The 17157-nt window shown below is 42.6% G+C and overlaps 1 protein-coding gene across 1 annotated transcript in view; it reads left to right on the top strand.

Annotated features, from left to right (window-relative positions):
• LOC130121996 (matrix metalloproteinase-17-like) overlaps positions 1 to 17157 on the top strand; it is a 144966-nt gene that overhangs the window by 86824 nt on the left and 40985 nt on the right. The window contains exon 4 of the mRNA XM_056291004.1: positions 14989 to 15275. Within this exon, the coding sequence (XP_056146979.1) occupies positions 14989 to 15275 (287 nt within the window). The remainder of the gene's footprint in view (positions 1 to 14988; positions 15276 to 17157) is intronic.

Below are 17157 nucleotides of genomic sequence, written 5' to 3'. Positions count from 1 at the left end.
AACACCAAACAAAAAGTTATATTACCTGCATTGAAACTCACATGGTAGAATTATAGTGGACCCAACAGAGATTAATGAGGCCTTCAGGGTCTTGTATGGGAAATTGTATAGCTCTGAATGCTCTTCCAGCCTGTATATGCAGACACAATTCCTAAACAACCTCAATATTCCTAGAATTTCTGAAGAGGAAAGTAGAGCATTAGATGGAGAATTAACAAAACTGGAAATTGCACAAGTGATTGGCTGTATGCAAGCTGGAAAAGCAGTGGGTCCAGATGTCATCCCTAGAGATATTAAAAAAAAAATCAGTCTAATTTACTATCACCCCTTTTGGAGATGTTTCAGGAGTCCTCCGGGAACAGTCTTCTCCCCACATACATGATGGGTGCCCTAATCACATGACTTCCAAAACCAGGAAAACCAAAGACATAATCAAAGAATGTTGAATCGGTTCATCTGGATACAACTTTTATTGACAGATATGTTTATTGACAGAAGCCGGAAACAGCTGGCAGTGACAATGTCCAAGAGTTTATATGACCAACATGAGTAACCACTTTGGCAATACTTTCATGCATATTAATTTCTAGACCACAAATTTATCCAGGTAATATCATTTCCAGCTGGATATTGCTTTTAATAACATAGTGTACAGTGAGTCTTAGTTGAAGATATAGTTTTTTTATCATATAGGACAGGATAAGCTTCTTTTATATTGATGATAATGTGTAAGTGACATGAATAGTTTGCAAGGTTATTAAGATACCCTTGGGTTCCTTCTCAAAGAAGATTGTCCAAGTCTGTTGAGCTCCAAACATTTCTCTTATTAGATCACCCAACCTTTAACTACAGGTTGAACATAGGCTCGCTGATATACTGAAAAAACAAGTGCAAAGTCTGTATAATCCCGTGGTGCATTCATGTTAATTAATGACATATGAACCTGATTAATCAGAGGCTTAATTAAATGTCAGCTCAGTTGGCTCTGTCTAGCTCACTTGTAGATCAAATTAAGATTGTGTTTGGTAAGGTAAGGTAAGGTTATTAAGCAAGCTATTAACCATTCTGTTCACTTCAATTCTATATGGCAGTGCACAGACACAGCAGAATTGTCTCCCAAGACAATGTGTCTGTCTGCCACCAAAAAACGATCCCATAGGTCATTTGTACAAGCAGCTTATTACGACCAAGAGTTACATTTTAAAGTTAGGCGACCTCTAGCGGTCGTGCTGCCAATACCAATCTTAAGTTACTATACTAGTGGTGAAACAACACAAAAACGCACTGACTACATATTATGTTGTTCTCAAATTGTTTTTATAACTACTGACTACTTACCTTTATTAGCCTGTCTATGAGGTGTTGTAAAAAGGATGTGAACAAGTAGATAAAAACCCACAATGCACAGAGGTGAAAAGTATCTGTGGCGTATCTCTTGCCGCCGGTAGGAGCGCTAATTTAGGAAACGCTCCTGTGGGTCGTATTAGAAGGTATACAAGAGGCCCTAATTTAGGAAACGGTCCTGTGGCTCGTATTAGCGGGTATACGACCCATGTGGTCGTATGGGTTGGAGGACTTGTAGGTAGATACCTGATAACTAACCAGATACTGGATAGTACTAACTACATACTAGATAGTACCTATCAAGTACCTAGTTTAGCAGAATTCCTCAATAGTATAACCTCTGCTTCTTCATATTTAATAGACATAATTCCAAATAGCAGGATTTTTAGAAAGTTATTTTTTCAAGGGCTTTACACTGCATTTAAGATACAGTAAGTAGTACACAGGCATGTAAGACAGATGTGTCTCAGTTGACCATGATTCAGATATCCATGATTTTGCCTCCTGATGTCCACGCTGTGAAAAGGAGAGTAGCAAACCTGTCATCCAACACTTATTGATAATGCCTCTCTCATGATAACAAGTTAGAGTAATCTGTTTCGCTCAGTGGGAGCAAGACATTTTCTTTCTGGTACAAAACGATTCGCTTCCCACCCAGGAATGTAACACTTCAACAAAACTTTGGTTTGAAATCACAATTTTTTCTTTTTTCGCTTTCACCACATCATGAATCATTCAGTTGTTGTGGTAACTGAAAGGCCAAAAACATGGAGAATGAGAATTGGTGTGAGCTGTGTGTGTGCGTGTGCGTGTGCATGTAGGTTGTGTCTGTGTTCTCATTATTGTGAGTAATGCTTGGGCTTTACAAACATGGACAAATGTTTGTCTTTGGACAAATTTTGTTTTTACTTGGATAAAGATTGTAAAGGTCTCAGTAGAGGCGTTCCTTGTGTAGCTGTCCAGAACAGTTAAACATCCATCCATCCATTAGCCGAACCGTTTATCCTGCTGTCAGGGTCACAGGGATGCTGGAGCCTATCCCAGCAGTTATCCGCGCTTAGTGGATGAGGACGATTTCCCCCGGCAAACAAGTGTCGATCGTTGGAACAGTTAAACAGTTCTCCAAAAAACTCCACAGGACACCAAGTGTCGTTTCTTCAAGTTTAGTCAGGAAAATCTGTGAAACTATACAAACAAAGAATATGTTTCAGGTATGTGGTAAACATTTTTAGATAGAAATTCAGTAGAACAGACTCACAGAATAAGCCGTACCAAGTACAGGGATAAGTAAATATGAGTATGTTACAGTACAATGTATTAAACATTATGAATGTCAAGTCAGGTCAGTTTTATTTGTATAGCCCATTATCACAAATTTGCCTCAGTGGGCTTTACAGCAACACAACATCATGCCCTTAGACCCTTGCATCAGATAAGGAACAACTCCCTAAAAACTGTTTAACGGATAAAAAAATAGGAAGATTCCTCAGAGAGAGCAACAGAGGAGGGATCTCTCTCCCAAGACGGACAACCTACAATAGATGTTGTGTTGACACAATTTACAGAATACAACATTGAAAGAGGATAACATAATTATAATGGAATTATAAGATATAGGAGAAAGTATTAATTAGGTGATAGCTGGCAGGGGATAGTTTGCAGTTATATAATAATCGACTCAGCCCTGGTCATGCTGTTTGGTTAACAGATAGCAAGAACACTAAAACAAAGTTGCATTTTGCATTTAAAATAAAAATAAAATGCTCACAATTTGATTAGATAGACTGTCAAACAAGACACTCACAAACTTTGCTTCAAACAAGGAGATGAACAGAAGGTGGACAGCGATTGTTGAGAGCTGTCATGCTATCTGTTTACACCGCAATCTCAGTGCTTCCTGGTCTAAGAGAGGTCAGTTACTGTAATCTCAGTTTTGCCAACAAGTGGCACTGAATTGCAATTACACTAAATTACAGTAAATTACTACTACTACTTTCGACTACTCTCTTTAGGGATCACCACAGCGGATCATGCATGTTCTCCCTCACAACATCCATAAACCTCCTCTTTGGCCTTCTTCTTTTCCTCTTGCCTGGCAGCTCCATCTTCAACATCCTTCTCCCAATAAAATGAAAACTCCTAAAAAACTAAATTACAGTAAATTAACTATTTACATTTATTCTGTCCAGAACACTCCCTTCCTGGGGTATAAGACCCCACTACAACCTTTGAACTTCTGTCCAGAGCATTCTGGTCACAAAAGGAGGACGATGTCTGTGATTGGACGAGAGAGGATCTTAGGAGCTCCATCCTGGACAATTCTAATGTCCACCTTCCTCACCAGTTCATCCTGGCTTGGAAAAGTCCTCACAATGATAGCAATGGGCAACTCATTTCTCTTTGACTGTGTGTCTTTCATCAGCACAATGTCTCCCTCTTTCAGATTTGGCTTCATGTCCTGCCACTTGCAACTGCTCTGCAATGAGTAGAGATATTCTCATCTCCATCTACCCCAGAAAGCCTCTGATAGGCTCTATACCTGTTTCCCTTCTTCTCTGAAGAGCTCTTCATTCCCCAATTCACCTAGGGGAGGAGGTAAAGTGCCAGTTTTAATGGTCAGGAGCATCACTGGGGTAAGTATGAGTGTAGATTCTGGATCAGACAATACCGGGAGGAGAGGTCTTGCATTCATCACAGCTGTAACTTCAGCCATGAACATCGTCAGGACTTCATGCATCAGTTGTTTTTCTCTTTCGAGGAGCATGCAGTCAAAGTTACAGTGGAATTCAGAGAAACTGTGTGACTGGATTGAGCGAAAGTAGGAGCTATGTGAATCAAGTATACTAAGGCTGGTGTGTTGAAGTCAGAAAAATGCTCAAATCATTTAGTGTTCACAACATCCTTGGCAACGAACATGAGGTTAGTTGTCATCTGGGGACATATCTCACGATCCGAGATGTGATCTACAAGGTTGTATGTCTCTTGATCCACAAAGGTTTGTATGGATGGGTTCAGGAGGAAGTCTGGTCTGGTGAGCTATGTTGTGCTGCTGAGCTGAGCTGCTGCTACAGCTCTAGATCCATGGTCGGCTGGGTTTAGGTGAGTGGAAATGTAATGCCATTCATCGGGGGTCGTGGATTGCTGGATACATTGAGCCCTATTTCCCACATAGACATAGAACCGCCTTGATTGGTTGTGGATATAGCTTAGCACCACTTTGCTGTCTGTATAGTATTTGATGCTATTCAGCTTCAGATCCTGTTTTGCTATGATCAACTTGGCAATTTCGACAGCGAGAACTGTTGCACACAACTCCAATCTAGGAATTGTGAGGTCTTGCTGTGGTGTCAACTTGGCTTTTCCAAAGACAAAGCCGACTTCAGTTTATCATTCTTCACTTGTGACTTTCAGATAGACCACCTCTGCTACAGCCTTCATTGATGCGTCTGCAAACATGCATAGCTCCTTACTTTGACCACTTGCAGGGGAGATGGAGTTGTAGGCATGTGGTATTTACAGCTCCTGCAGGTCTTGGAGTTAATCTCTCCATCTGGTCCACTCATCTTCCATGTCCTCCGGAGTGGAGAATCTCAGTCTTCAGCTCGCATGGAAATCTCTCTATAAGGAGGAGCCTGCTACAAATGATTACAGGGGATATGAAGCCAAGGGGTCGTATATGCTATTCACTGTTGATAGAACTCCTCTACTGGTGAAAGGCTTTCTGATGTCTATGGCTTGCAAGGTGAAGGTGTCTGCAGCAATGTTCCCCAACATTTCAAGGCTGCGGTAGATTGGATGGTCATCAACGAAGAGGTTCAGATCCTCGATATCACTGGCACAGTCTTCCAAGTGGAATGCCTCAATAACTGTTGGGCAAATAGATGCTACCTGGTGCAGTCTTAGATTAGACACTTGAAGCATTTCTTGAGCTTTTTTTGAGGATGCTCATGGCCTCTATTTCAGTGGAGAAAGATTTCAGTGCATCATCTGTGTAGAACTCCCTTTCAATGAGCCTACATACGTCACTCCCAAACTGTTCCTCTTCTTTGCAGCTCTCCTTAAACCATAGATGGCAGTAGCTGGGGGCCAGCTCCAGTTATTTTTGTCCTATTGGCTTGGCCGAGGGTAGAGGCAGGAGTATTGACCCTAACATGCATGTCTTTTTGATGGTGGGAGGAAACCGGAGCACCCAGAGGAAACCCATACAGACACGGGGAGAGCATGCAAATTCCACGCAGAAAGGACCTGGGGCGGCCTGGGGTTCGAACCCAGGAACTCGTTGCTGTGAGGCAACAGTGCTAACCACTGGGCCACCGTACAAATAAATAACCACCAGGCTTTGTTTCTGACTGTCAGACAATCTTGAGAAGTTAAACAAAATCCATAGACGTGTAATAACAAATTTAAACATGCAAATTATTGATGAATGAGGCCCAATGTTATTAGATAGATTGTCAAACAAAACAATCACAAACTTTGCTTCAAACAAGGAGAGGAAGAGAAGATGGAGAGGGATTATGCAGAGCTCTCACGCTATCGCTGTTTACACTGCAGTGTCAGTACTTCCTGCTTCCTGGTCTAATAGAGGTCAATTACAACAAACTCAGTGCTGTCACCAAGTGGCACTTGATTGCAATTACACTAAATTACAGTAAATTAACCATTTACATTTATACTGTCCAGAACAAAGATGGTGATAGAGAGAGAGAGAGAATTTGAAGTAAGAGGAATGATGACAGGAAGTGAGAGGCAGGAGATTATGAAAAAGAGCAATGACAGAGGCACACAAGAAGCAATAGAAACGGGTGGAAAATGGAGCTAGCATGACGCCTATCTGCTGTTGTATTCATTCAAATCCGGGTCATTGCTGTAGCAGAGGGAGTGAGGGATATCCAGAGAGACACCTAGAAAGGTGTGAGTGTTGGAGAGAAGGTGAGAGGAATATAAAGAGACGATAAAAAGTATGCGTGGCGTGAGTGTAAATAGATGGAAACGTGCTGTTGAAAGCTCAGTTTATAATCTGTCACCAGTGCTTAGGTCAGAGCAATGCACAATGTCTTCTGAGACCATTTGTCAATATGTTTCCTCGCAGGAGGGGCTGGTTCACCTGGCCATGAAATAGAAAAGCTGATGAAATCTGAGGGTGTGCTTGTCATGAATAACTAGGGAGGTTTGTTCCCAGTGTCCGACAATGGCCCTAATGTGTTGTCGAACGTTTTGATGGTTTGAATGTCAATTCTGAAAAGCTGTCATTCTTCATTTTTCTCATCTGCTGCTGTCCATCTCACTCTCTCTCTCTCTCTCTCTCTCTCTCTCTCTCTCTCTCTCTCTCTCTCTCTCTCTCTCTCTCTCTCTCTCTCTCTCTCTCTCTCTCTCTCTTTCGCTTACTGTCACACTATCTCTCTCTGTCTCTTACGGTGGGCGGCAGTTGCTCAGGAGATAGAGCGGGTCTTCTAGTAATCAGAAGTTTCCTGGTTCAATCTCCGGCTCCTCCAAAGAGCGTGTCGAAGTTTCCTTGAGCAAGACACTGAACCCCTAACTGCTCCTGATGAGCTGGTTGGTGCCTTGCATGGCAGCCTTCGTCATCAGTGTATGAATGTGTGTGTGAATGTGAGGCATACATTGTATAGCACTTTGAGTGGTCGGTAGACTAGATAAGTGCTATATAAATGCATTCCATTTACCATTTGCTGTCTCTCTCTATGTCTCTCATACCTCTTGCTGCCCTTCTCTCACTGTCTCTTACTATGGGTCTCTCTCTTTCTGTCAGATTTTATATTTCCATTTCATTGTGCTTTATTGGTGTGGCAAAATTATAATTTGTATTGTCAAATTTGTTTGTAAATAAAAACATATAAAGCTGAGTTCACTCTCTCACACTTCGCTCTCTCTCTCTCTCTCTCTCTCTCTCTCTCTCTCTCTCTCTCTCTCTCTCTCTCTCTCTGCATGCTGGGAGTGGGTGTGTGTGTGAGTTTTTGGTGAGAGTGAATTTATTTATCTTTTTTTTTTAATCTTTTTTTTAGGGCTGACATTTCCAGACTGAATTTGTTTATTGTTTGTGGGTTACTTTTGCTGTAGTTTATGTTTGTTTGTCATAGTTTTTTATCGGTGTGAGAGGGATGGCATCCTCAGAGACACCTTCCCTCTCTATCCAACATCTGTACACACAAGAGGAAATTAATGGTTTCCTTGAGGAAACTTTCAGAAAATATGTGAATATATGTCAGTATTTTACAGATACAGGAAAATGTATTAAAAGCGTGTTGACTTTGCAGAAAGTAGTTGGTGTTGATTTGTTAGATGCAAAAAAAAACCTTTCCGTTTGAAAAAATGCATAACAGGTCTCAGAAAGATGCTCAACACTAATAAAGGAAAAGGTTCAAAAAGGTTAAGATTCCATAAGTAAGGTCATGATGAGTGTTTTGCACTGGGTGATCTTCCTTTTGCTGTTTCCTCTAACAGTTTATATAATCTGTCTTGTTTGCACAAGGTGAGGGTCAGCTCTTTGCATCTTAATGGTGGAAGACATCAACAGAAGAGGGCAGTCATTTGAGAAAAGATCAGAGATGAGATGAGACAAAAAGGGGTTTGTGGTGGAAGGGCTAGTATATTCTGTCTCATGGGACAAATTTCTCTGCTGGTGTAGCCATTCTCTTTTCTCCAGGGCTTGATGTTGATATCATCTCCACCCCAGAGATAGTGACAGTGAGGGCTTTCGTGATCAGAGCAAATATACAAGGCATGTCATTCTGTTTCTTTGACATATATGCTCTGAATCGGCTCAGACAGGCTGGACATCATTCAGAAAATAAAGGGTTTTTTTATTAAAACAGTGTGATCAGGGCGAATGTGCAGTGATGGGGGAGTTTGGAATTGCACTACAAATTTAACATTAGACAGAACAGAAGAGGAACCTCACTTACAGTCATCAGCCACTTTATCACAGGTGATTTCAGAATCAGATGTAGTAGATGTATGGAGGGTCAAACATCCCAAAAATAGGCAGTATACATGGGTTAAGGTGCTAGATGGCAATGTGAGTGCAGCCAGACTGAATAGGTTTTACATGTCACATAGGTTTAGCAACACGTTATTGAACAGTCACATCACCCAGTAGGTTTCACTGACCATCACTTAGTCACATTAGACTCATATCTCACCAACCACTGAATACAACTCATACTGGCACTTTAATGTTAAGCTGCTTCAGGGCAGGGATTTCTGTCAGAAATTTGAGATGTTCTGGAAAATCTGGAGAGAAAAAAAGAGGGACTTTGAGTCCCTGAGTCAGTGGTGGGAAGTAGACAACGCACAAATATGAGTTTTCTGTCAACAGTATACAAGTCATTCCACAGTGAGAGTCACAAGAGTCATATTCACTCACAACAGCACAGAAAGTCACAGGCTTTAACAAAAGAAATAGGTATGTGGTTCATTTTTACAAACCCCAATTCCAATGAAGTTGGGACGTTGTGTAAAACGTAAATAAAAACAGAATACAATGATTTGCAAATCCTTTTCGATCTATATTCAATTGAATACACTACAAAGACAAGATATTTAATGTTCAAACTGATAAACTTTATTGGTTTTTTGCAAATATTCACTCATTAAAATTTGATGCCTGCAACACGTTCCAAAGAAGCTGGGACAGGGGCATGTTTACCACTGTGTTACATCACCTTTCCTTTTAACAGCACTCAATAAGTGTTTGGGAACTGAGGACACTAATTGTTGAAGCTTTGTAGGTGGAATTCTTTCCCATTCTTGCTTGATGTACGACTTCAGTTGCTCAACAGTCCGGGGTCTCTGTTGTCGTATTTTGCGCTTCATGATGCGCCACACAATGGGAGACATGTCTGGACTGCAGGCAGGCCAGTCTAGTATCCGCACTCGTTTACTACGAAGCCACGCTGTTGTAACACGTGCAGAATGTGGCTTGGCATTGTCTTGCTGAAATAAGCAGGGACATCCCTGAAAAAGATATCGCTTGGATAGCAGCATATGTTTCTCCTAAACCTGTATGTACCTTTCAGCATTAATGGTGCCTTCACAGATGTGCAAGCTACCCATGCCATGGGCACTAACACCCCCCCATACCATCACAGATGCTGGCTTTTGAACTTTGCGCTGATAACAATCTGGATGGTCCTTTTCCTCTTTAGCCTGGAGGACACGACGTCCATGATTTCCAAAAATAATTTGAAATGTGGTCTCGTCAGACCACAGCACACTTTTCCACTTTGCGTCAGTCCATCTCAGATGAGCTCGGGCCCAGAGAAGCCGGCGGCGTTTCTGGGTGTTGTTGATATATGGCTTTCGCTTTGCATGGTAGAGTTTTAACTTGCACTTGTGGATGTAGCGATGAACTGTGTTAACTGACGATGGTTTTCCGAAGTGTTCCTGAGCCCACGTGGTAATATCCTTTACAGAATGATGTCGGTTTTTAATGCAGTGCCGCCTGAGGGATCGAAGGTCACAGACATTCAATGTTGCTTTTCGGCCTTGCCGCTTACGTGCAGAGATTTCTCCGGATTCTCTGAATCTTTTGATGATATTATGGACTGTAGATGATGAAATCCCTAAATTCCTTGCAATTGTACGTTGAGAAACGTTGTTCTTAAACTGTTGGATTATTTGCTCACGCAGTTGTTCACAAAGTGGTGAACCTCGCCCCATCCTTTCTTGTGAACGACTGAGCCTTTCGGTTATGCTCCTTTTATACCCAATCATGACACTCACCTGTTTCCAATTAACCTGTTCACCTGTGGAATGTTCCAAACGGGTTTTTTTGGGCATTCCTCAACTTTCCCAGTCTTTTGTTGCCCCTGTCCCAGCTTCTTTGGAATGTGTTGCAGGCATCAAATTCAAAATGAGTGAATATTTGCAAAAAACAATAAAGTTTATCAGTTTGAACATTAAATATTTTGTCTTTGTAGTGTATTCAATTGAATATAGGTCGAAAAGGATTTGCAAATCATTGTATTCTGTTTTTATTCACATTTTACACAACGTCCTAACTTCATTGGAATTGGGGTTTGTACATGAAAGCGTTAAAGTGGCTTTGGTCAGGTCTTGGTTTGTCAAGAGACATGGATTCTCCCACCTCTTCTTTAACCTGGAGAAGTCTGTCTCTCAGACCAAACAAATGGCTTGTCACCGCCTCCCTGATGGTGCAGAGACAACTGACCTGGTTGAGATGAGACATTGTGCCGTATAGTTCTACAACACCCATCTTCAGGGTGGAGGACTATAACAGAGAGCGTGTGGACGAGCTGCTGCGCAGGGGCTTCGTCAGTTGAGCTCCGAGGACAGAGCCATCCTGGATGTCAATATCTCCCTGGAGGAGCGCATTGTCCCTGTCGGTCAGATGGCTTCTGGTGAAGCTCCTGGGCTGGACGGACTGCCTGCAGACTTTCATAAACACTTCTGGGCTGTACGGACTGCCTGCAGACTTTCATAAACACTTCTGGAAGTGTTTGGGAGCCGACATGTGGGAGGTGCTCCAGGAGTGTTCCCAGATAGGCCTGTTACTGGTATGTTGTTGGCATGCAGTTCTTTCACTTTTACCCAAAAAAGGAGATTTGGCTTTACTTAAGAACTGGAGACCAGTGGCTTTGTTATGCACAGACTAGAAACTTCTTTCAAAAGTTCTCGCCAACTGGCTTAAAAACTTTCTGGAATTAATAATTCACAGAGACCAGTCATGTTTGGAATGTTGGAATATCATTAGCTCAGGAGAAAGCGTTTGATAAGGTTGGCCATGGTTTTCTTTTTTCCACTTTAAGATGTTTTAGTTTTGGAGATGCTTTTGTATCACTGCTGGGTTTGTTCTATAAGAGAAGAAGAGGGAACAAGCCACTATATTTTGTCATTGTGTTCTTACAATGAATTGTATTCTTAAAACAAATTTGTTCTCTGCATTTAACCTATCCTGTTGCAGCTGCAGTGCCCGGGGACCAACTCCAGTTCTTCTTTCCATTGCCTTAGTCAGGTGCACAGACAGGAGTATTAACCCTTAACATATAAGGAATCTTTCTGTCTTGTGAAAGTGGGTGGTGGGCTGAGCTGTCCGGTACAGACTCAGAGAGGCATTAAACAGGGATGTCCTATCTCTGGACAGCTATACTCTTTAGCTATTGAGCCTCTTCTGAATAGATTAAGATCCAGGCTATCGGGACTTATGCTACCAGGGTTGCCTCAGTGCCCCTTGCTGGTGGTGTCAGCTTATGCTTATGATATTACTGTATTTGTCAGAACCAGAGAGATATGGGGTTCCTGGGTAGTAGTTTAGACATTTATGAAAGGGTATAGTCAGCAAAAGTGAACTAGGAAAAAAGTGAAACTCTGCAGATTAAGCAGTGGGCAGACAAGGAAAGGCCAAAGTTACCAGGAAACCTCAGATGGGGAAGGCAGGGCATGAAAATGTTGGGTGTTTTTCAGGGAAGAGAGGAGTTTCAGAGGAAGAACTGGGAGGGTGCTATGGAGAGAGTGTGTGCCAGACTGTCTAAATGGAAATAGCTGCTACCTCAGCTTTCCTACAGGGGAAGGGTCCTGATCATCAATAACTTGGTTGCCTCGACCCTTTGGTACAAACTGATAGTCTTACCTCGACCAAGGGACCTGAATGAATGAATTCAGAGGGCAGTTGTGGATTTCTTCTGGTCAGGGCAGCACTTGTTGAGACCAGTGATACTGTACCGGCCAATACAGAAGGAAAGACAGGGCCTGGTAGATATCAAATCATGGATCACAGCTTTCAGGCTGCAGACAGCTCAGATACTGCTTTACTGCTTTGGCCTGCCATGGAAAGATACTGCCTGTTTGCTGCTAAGGAGGGCGGGATACGTAGGCTTCAACAAACACTTGTTCCTGCTTCGGCCCTAATCCATGGATTTAACTGGTCTGGCACCTTTTTAAAAGTGTATCTTATCGGTGTGGCAGGTTTTAACACTCCATTGGGAACCTGTGATGACACCAGGGATGTGGCTCTTTGAGGAGCCCTTGTTTGGAAACAGTTTCATCACCTCTCAGGTGTTGTCTTCTGTTAGCCTGAGATCCAGGCTGAGAGAGGCTTACTGTGTGAAGGTGGGTCATCTCATGAAGACATGTACCACCCATCTAGCTGAAGTGCTCAACATCAGATCCAGTAGACTGCTGTTCAGGCTGGTGGAGGAGGTCTGTGCTTCTCTGCCAGAGGCCCTCTGAGCATATGCTGAAGATCATACGCTATCTGAACAATGGGATGATGACTATGGATATGTATTTCCTTCCATAGCTGTCTCTCCTGCTGTGGGACAGTGGCAATATAAAGGGGACATCATGCTGTCTCTAAAGACTCTAGAGTTGGGACTCTAGAGAAAAAAAAAATCCAATTATATTAGTGTGAAGGTTTCAAACTTACGCTCCCTGGCAGGGGTAAAGGTGTCAAGGTGGACTGAGTTTTTTTGGTGTTGGGGTTGTCCCTGAGGGGCTGTTGGCAGTCCATGTACAAACCTCCCGTTAACAAACGAACAGGTGACCTCCAGTGGAGGATTGTACATAGGGCCATAGCTTCAAAGAGGTATCTTGTGCAGCTCAATCCTGGCACAGGGAACGGCTGTCCCTTATGCTTTGCAGACATAAAAAATATACAGTGCCTTGCAAACATATTCAGCCCCCTTGACAGTCATCACTAATTTCTGGATAATAAAAGATACTCACACATCTGTTCCTGAACAATGTTATTTTTGTGAACCCATAAACTCTAACCGCATGTTCCCAAAGCCAAAATAAGTTGTGTTTTGCTGATGTTTTATTAATAATTTAAGAACTAAAATTTAGTGCTTGCATAAGTATTCAACCCCTTGTGCTCTGAAAGCTCCACGTTTACACAATTGACTTTTTTTTTCCTAAAACAAACTCAAGTTAACACAATTTAACATTAAAGTAACAGTCTCGTTTATGGGTATGAAAAGTTTATTAGCCAGGTGTGAACGCCATCAGAAAATGATGACAAAGGAGCCTAATACTGAAGTAAGAGACAAAGGGATTAAAATGCAGAAGGCGGGAAAGGGATAAAAACAGTATCCAAGTGTTTGGATGTCCCATGGAACACTGTTGGATCTATTGTCAGAGAGTAGAAGCTATATCACACCACCCAGATGCTTCGTAGGACAGGCCGTCCCTCAAAGCTTAGTAGTATCTGAGCAAGACGTGGGCTGATGAGGAAAGCCACAGATGATCCTGCAATCACTTTGAAGGAGCTCCAGAGGTCAGTGGCTGAAACTGCAAGTAAATATGCATGATTCAACCATATCACAGGCTCTCCATAAATGTGGTCTGTATGGGAGGGTGACAAGAAAGAAGCCGTTGCTCAAAACTATGCATATAAAAGAACACTTGGAGTTTGCTACCAAGCATGAGAGAGGCCCAGTTAGGATGTGGGCAAAGGTTTTGTGGTCAGATGAGTCCAAAACTGAGCCTTTTGGCTAAAACTCTAAGCGTTGTGTGGGGCACAAACCTAACACTGCTCATGCCCGAAAAACACCCTCTCTACAGTGAAGCATGGCAGCGGCAGCATAATGCTATGGGGTTGCTTTTCATCTGCAGGCACTTGGAACTTTGGTCAAATTCAGGGAAGAATGGATGGAGCTAAACACAGGGAAATATTGGAAGATAACCTGTTGCAGTCTGCCATAAAACAAAACCTTGGGAGAAGGAACACTTTCCAGCAGGACAATGATCCTAAGCACAAGGCTAAAGCAACAATGGCATGGCTCAGCAACAAAAAGTTGGAACGTTTAGGAGTGGCCAAGTCAAAGTCCGGACCTCAACCCCATTGAAAATATGTGGCACAGACTGAAAATTGCAGTCCAGAGGCACCATCCCACCAACGTGCAAGACTGTATAAATTCTGCCAAGAAGAATTGGCCAAAATTACTCCAGAAGAATGTGCAAAGCTTGTACATACTTACCCCAAGAGAATCATGCCGTTATTGCAGCAAAAGGGTACGCCACAAAGTATTGATATGTGAGGGTTTACTACTTCTGCAAGCACTATATTTTAGTTTTTTAATTTATTTACAAAAAGTCAGTGAAACATAAGTTATTTTGGCTTTGGCAACATGCTGTTAGAGCTTATGGGTTCACAAAAGTGATGTTGTTCAGGAACAGATGTGTGAGTATATTTTATAATCCAGAAATTAGTGACGACTGTCAAGGGGGTTGAATACTTTTGCCAGGCACTGTACCATCTGTTCATCCAGTGTTCCAGACTGGTCAGACTATTGAGTCTGTCTGCTACAAACATGGTTCTAGGGCTCAGGAGAAAGATTGTCTTTTTGTCTTTTTATCTGTGCTCCACACTACTCTGCAAAGAAAAAATATGTACATACATTAATGATTTTCATTTCAGGACTGGCCAAATTAGCTATTTGGAAAACAAGGAAAAACCCTGTGAGGGGCGAGAAGTCAGTCTCTCTCTCTCTCTCTCTTTCTCTCTCTCTCTCTCTCTCTCTCTCTCTCTCTCTCTCTCTCTCTCTCTCTCTCTCTCTCTCTCTCTCTCTCTCTCTCTCACTCTCTCACTATGTCGCTCACTATCTCTATCTCTCTCTCTCACTATCCGCTCACTATGTCTCTCTCTCTCTGTCTGTCCTCTCACAGAATCAGGACCTTTCCTAAGGAGTCGGCCTTGTTGGGGAGGGACACCGTTCGAGCTCTTATGTACTACGCCTTGAAGGTCTGGAGCGACATTGCTCCCCTTAACTTCCATGAGGTGGCCGGCAGTGACGCAGACATCCAGATCGACTTCACCAAGGCGGATCACAATGACGGCTACCCCTTTGATGGGCCAGGGGGGACTGTGGCTCACGCCTTTTTTCCTGGTGAGAAGTTCACAGCGGGGGACACACACTTTGATGATGATGAGGCCTGGACCTTCAGATCACCAGGTGAGGGATGTTGGCAGTCAACAAGGGAATCTATTCATCTTTTTATCAGCATGTTCACAGTAGGGTTGTTACTTTTAAGTTGTTTTTTATATATATACATATAAACTTTTTTAAGGGGGGTATTGAAAAATACCATATTTGATTTCTTTCCCACTGGCATTTTTTGTGGTAACAGCCATTCCATGTATTAGGGTTCTGTAATTATTCCTCTAAATGCTTTTTATCATTATTGCCAATGGGGTTCCAGCAAGTGTTAAAATGTAATGACGCAAATAGAGGAAATGTGTCAAGTCTGCCAAAAAAGGAAAAGAAGAAGGAGAATGGACTTAAATACATCCAAAATGTATTTAAACCTAATCTAATGTTGGATATGACTTGTTGTGTTTGCCAATATTACCATGTCCGATGACAATGTTGATCAGTCCCCTTTCTCCAAAATGTGCTCACGACTGATAGTTTATCTTGTCGGTGTTATACCAAAATCGGCAACTGCTGAAAATAGTTACTTCTACATGAACGCTTTCTGAGTTTTCAGGATCAGGTTCAATTTGAAATGAATGGTAGGATATGTGGAGTGAAAAAAAAACTATTGTGATCACCAGATTATGCTAAATCCACTAAAACTGTAGAAATTTTCATAGGTAGTGATGATGGCGGTGCGTGCGGACTCAGCGGTCTCACAGGGACCAAAGAATTCAGTATTTTTGTTGTCTTATGTGTCTGACACTGTGAGAAAGAAACACCGGGAAACACAATTACAACTGTCAAGAACTTTTGGACATTGGCAATATGATCACCCGCGATCAGATACAAGCTCATTTGAACGATCTGCATTTCTTTGGCTTGCTGCGCGTCCCAGTCCCTGTCGCTACTGGGAATCCCTTTTCAGCTATCCGCTTGAGAAAGCACCAGACGCGGCACAAGAGGACCCAAAAGCATGGTGTGCATGGAGGCATCCATGCTAGGCTAAAGACTAACCCCTCCAGACCAGCTCTCCTGTCTTTTTTACTTGCAAACGTATGCTCTCTGGAAAATAAACTAGACTGCATACAGCGTCGACTGATACCCCAGTGTGAAATGAAAACCTCTTGTATTTTTGTCTTCACTGAAACCTGGCTACACAGCAGCATGCCGGACACAGCCAGATGGGCTAGCATGCTACCGAGCTGACAGAGCATTATCTTTGTCAGGTAACACCTGTGGGGTTGGCTTGTGTGTCTACATTACAAGGAATGGTGGCAAACGCTGTGATGGTCTCCAAATACTGCTCTGCACTTGTGGAGTTCACAGTTGTCAAGTACTGGCCATACAATCTGCTAAGAAAATTCACTGTTGTTGTTATTATGGCCCTGTACTTGCCCCCGAGCACTTATGCCTCAGAGGCACTGTGCGAACTACACAACGGCATCAGCAAACAACAAACCACTTACCCTAACTGATTTTTCTTTATTGCTGGGGATTTCAGCCATGCAAACCTAAAGACTGTATTACCCAAAGCCCATCAACATGAAAACTTTGCCACCAGGGAAAACAACACACTGGACCTCATTTACACTAATGAGAAGAGTGCATATAGAGCATTCCCCCGCCCCCACCTCAGAAACTCAGACCACATCTCTGTTATGCTAATTCCAGCATACAGGCCACTTCTGAAATTCACCAAACCGGTTCAGCAACAGATCAGGGTCTGAACAGAGGGGTCTGTCTCAGCTCTTCAGGACTGCTTTGAGAGCACTGCCTGGGGCATGTTCAAAGCGGCAGCCTCCTCTGTTGAGCACATTGATCTGGAGGAATACACAGTGACAGTGAGAGCCTACATTAATAGTGTATAAACAATATCACTGTCACCATAACCATCTCTTTGTGGGCCAACTAGAAGCCA

This window comes from Lampris incognitus, chromosome 12, assembly GCF_029633865.1.
Source record: "Lampris incognitus isolate fLamInc1 chromosome 12, fLamInc1.hap2, whole genome shotgun sequence".
Lineage (NCBI taxonomy): Eukaryota > Metazoa > Chordata > Actinopteri > Lampriformes > Lampridae > Lampris > Lampris incognitus.
Note: the sequence above shows the minus strand (reverse complement) of the source record. Positions and strands in the feature narration are given on the sequence as shown.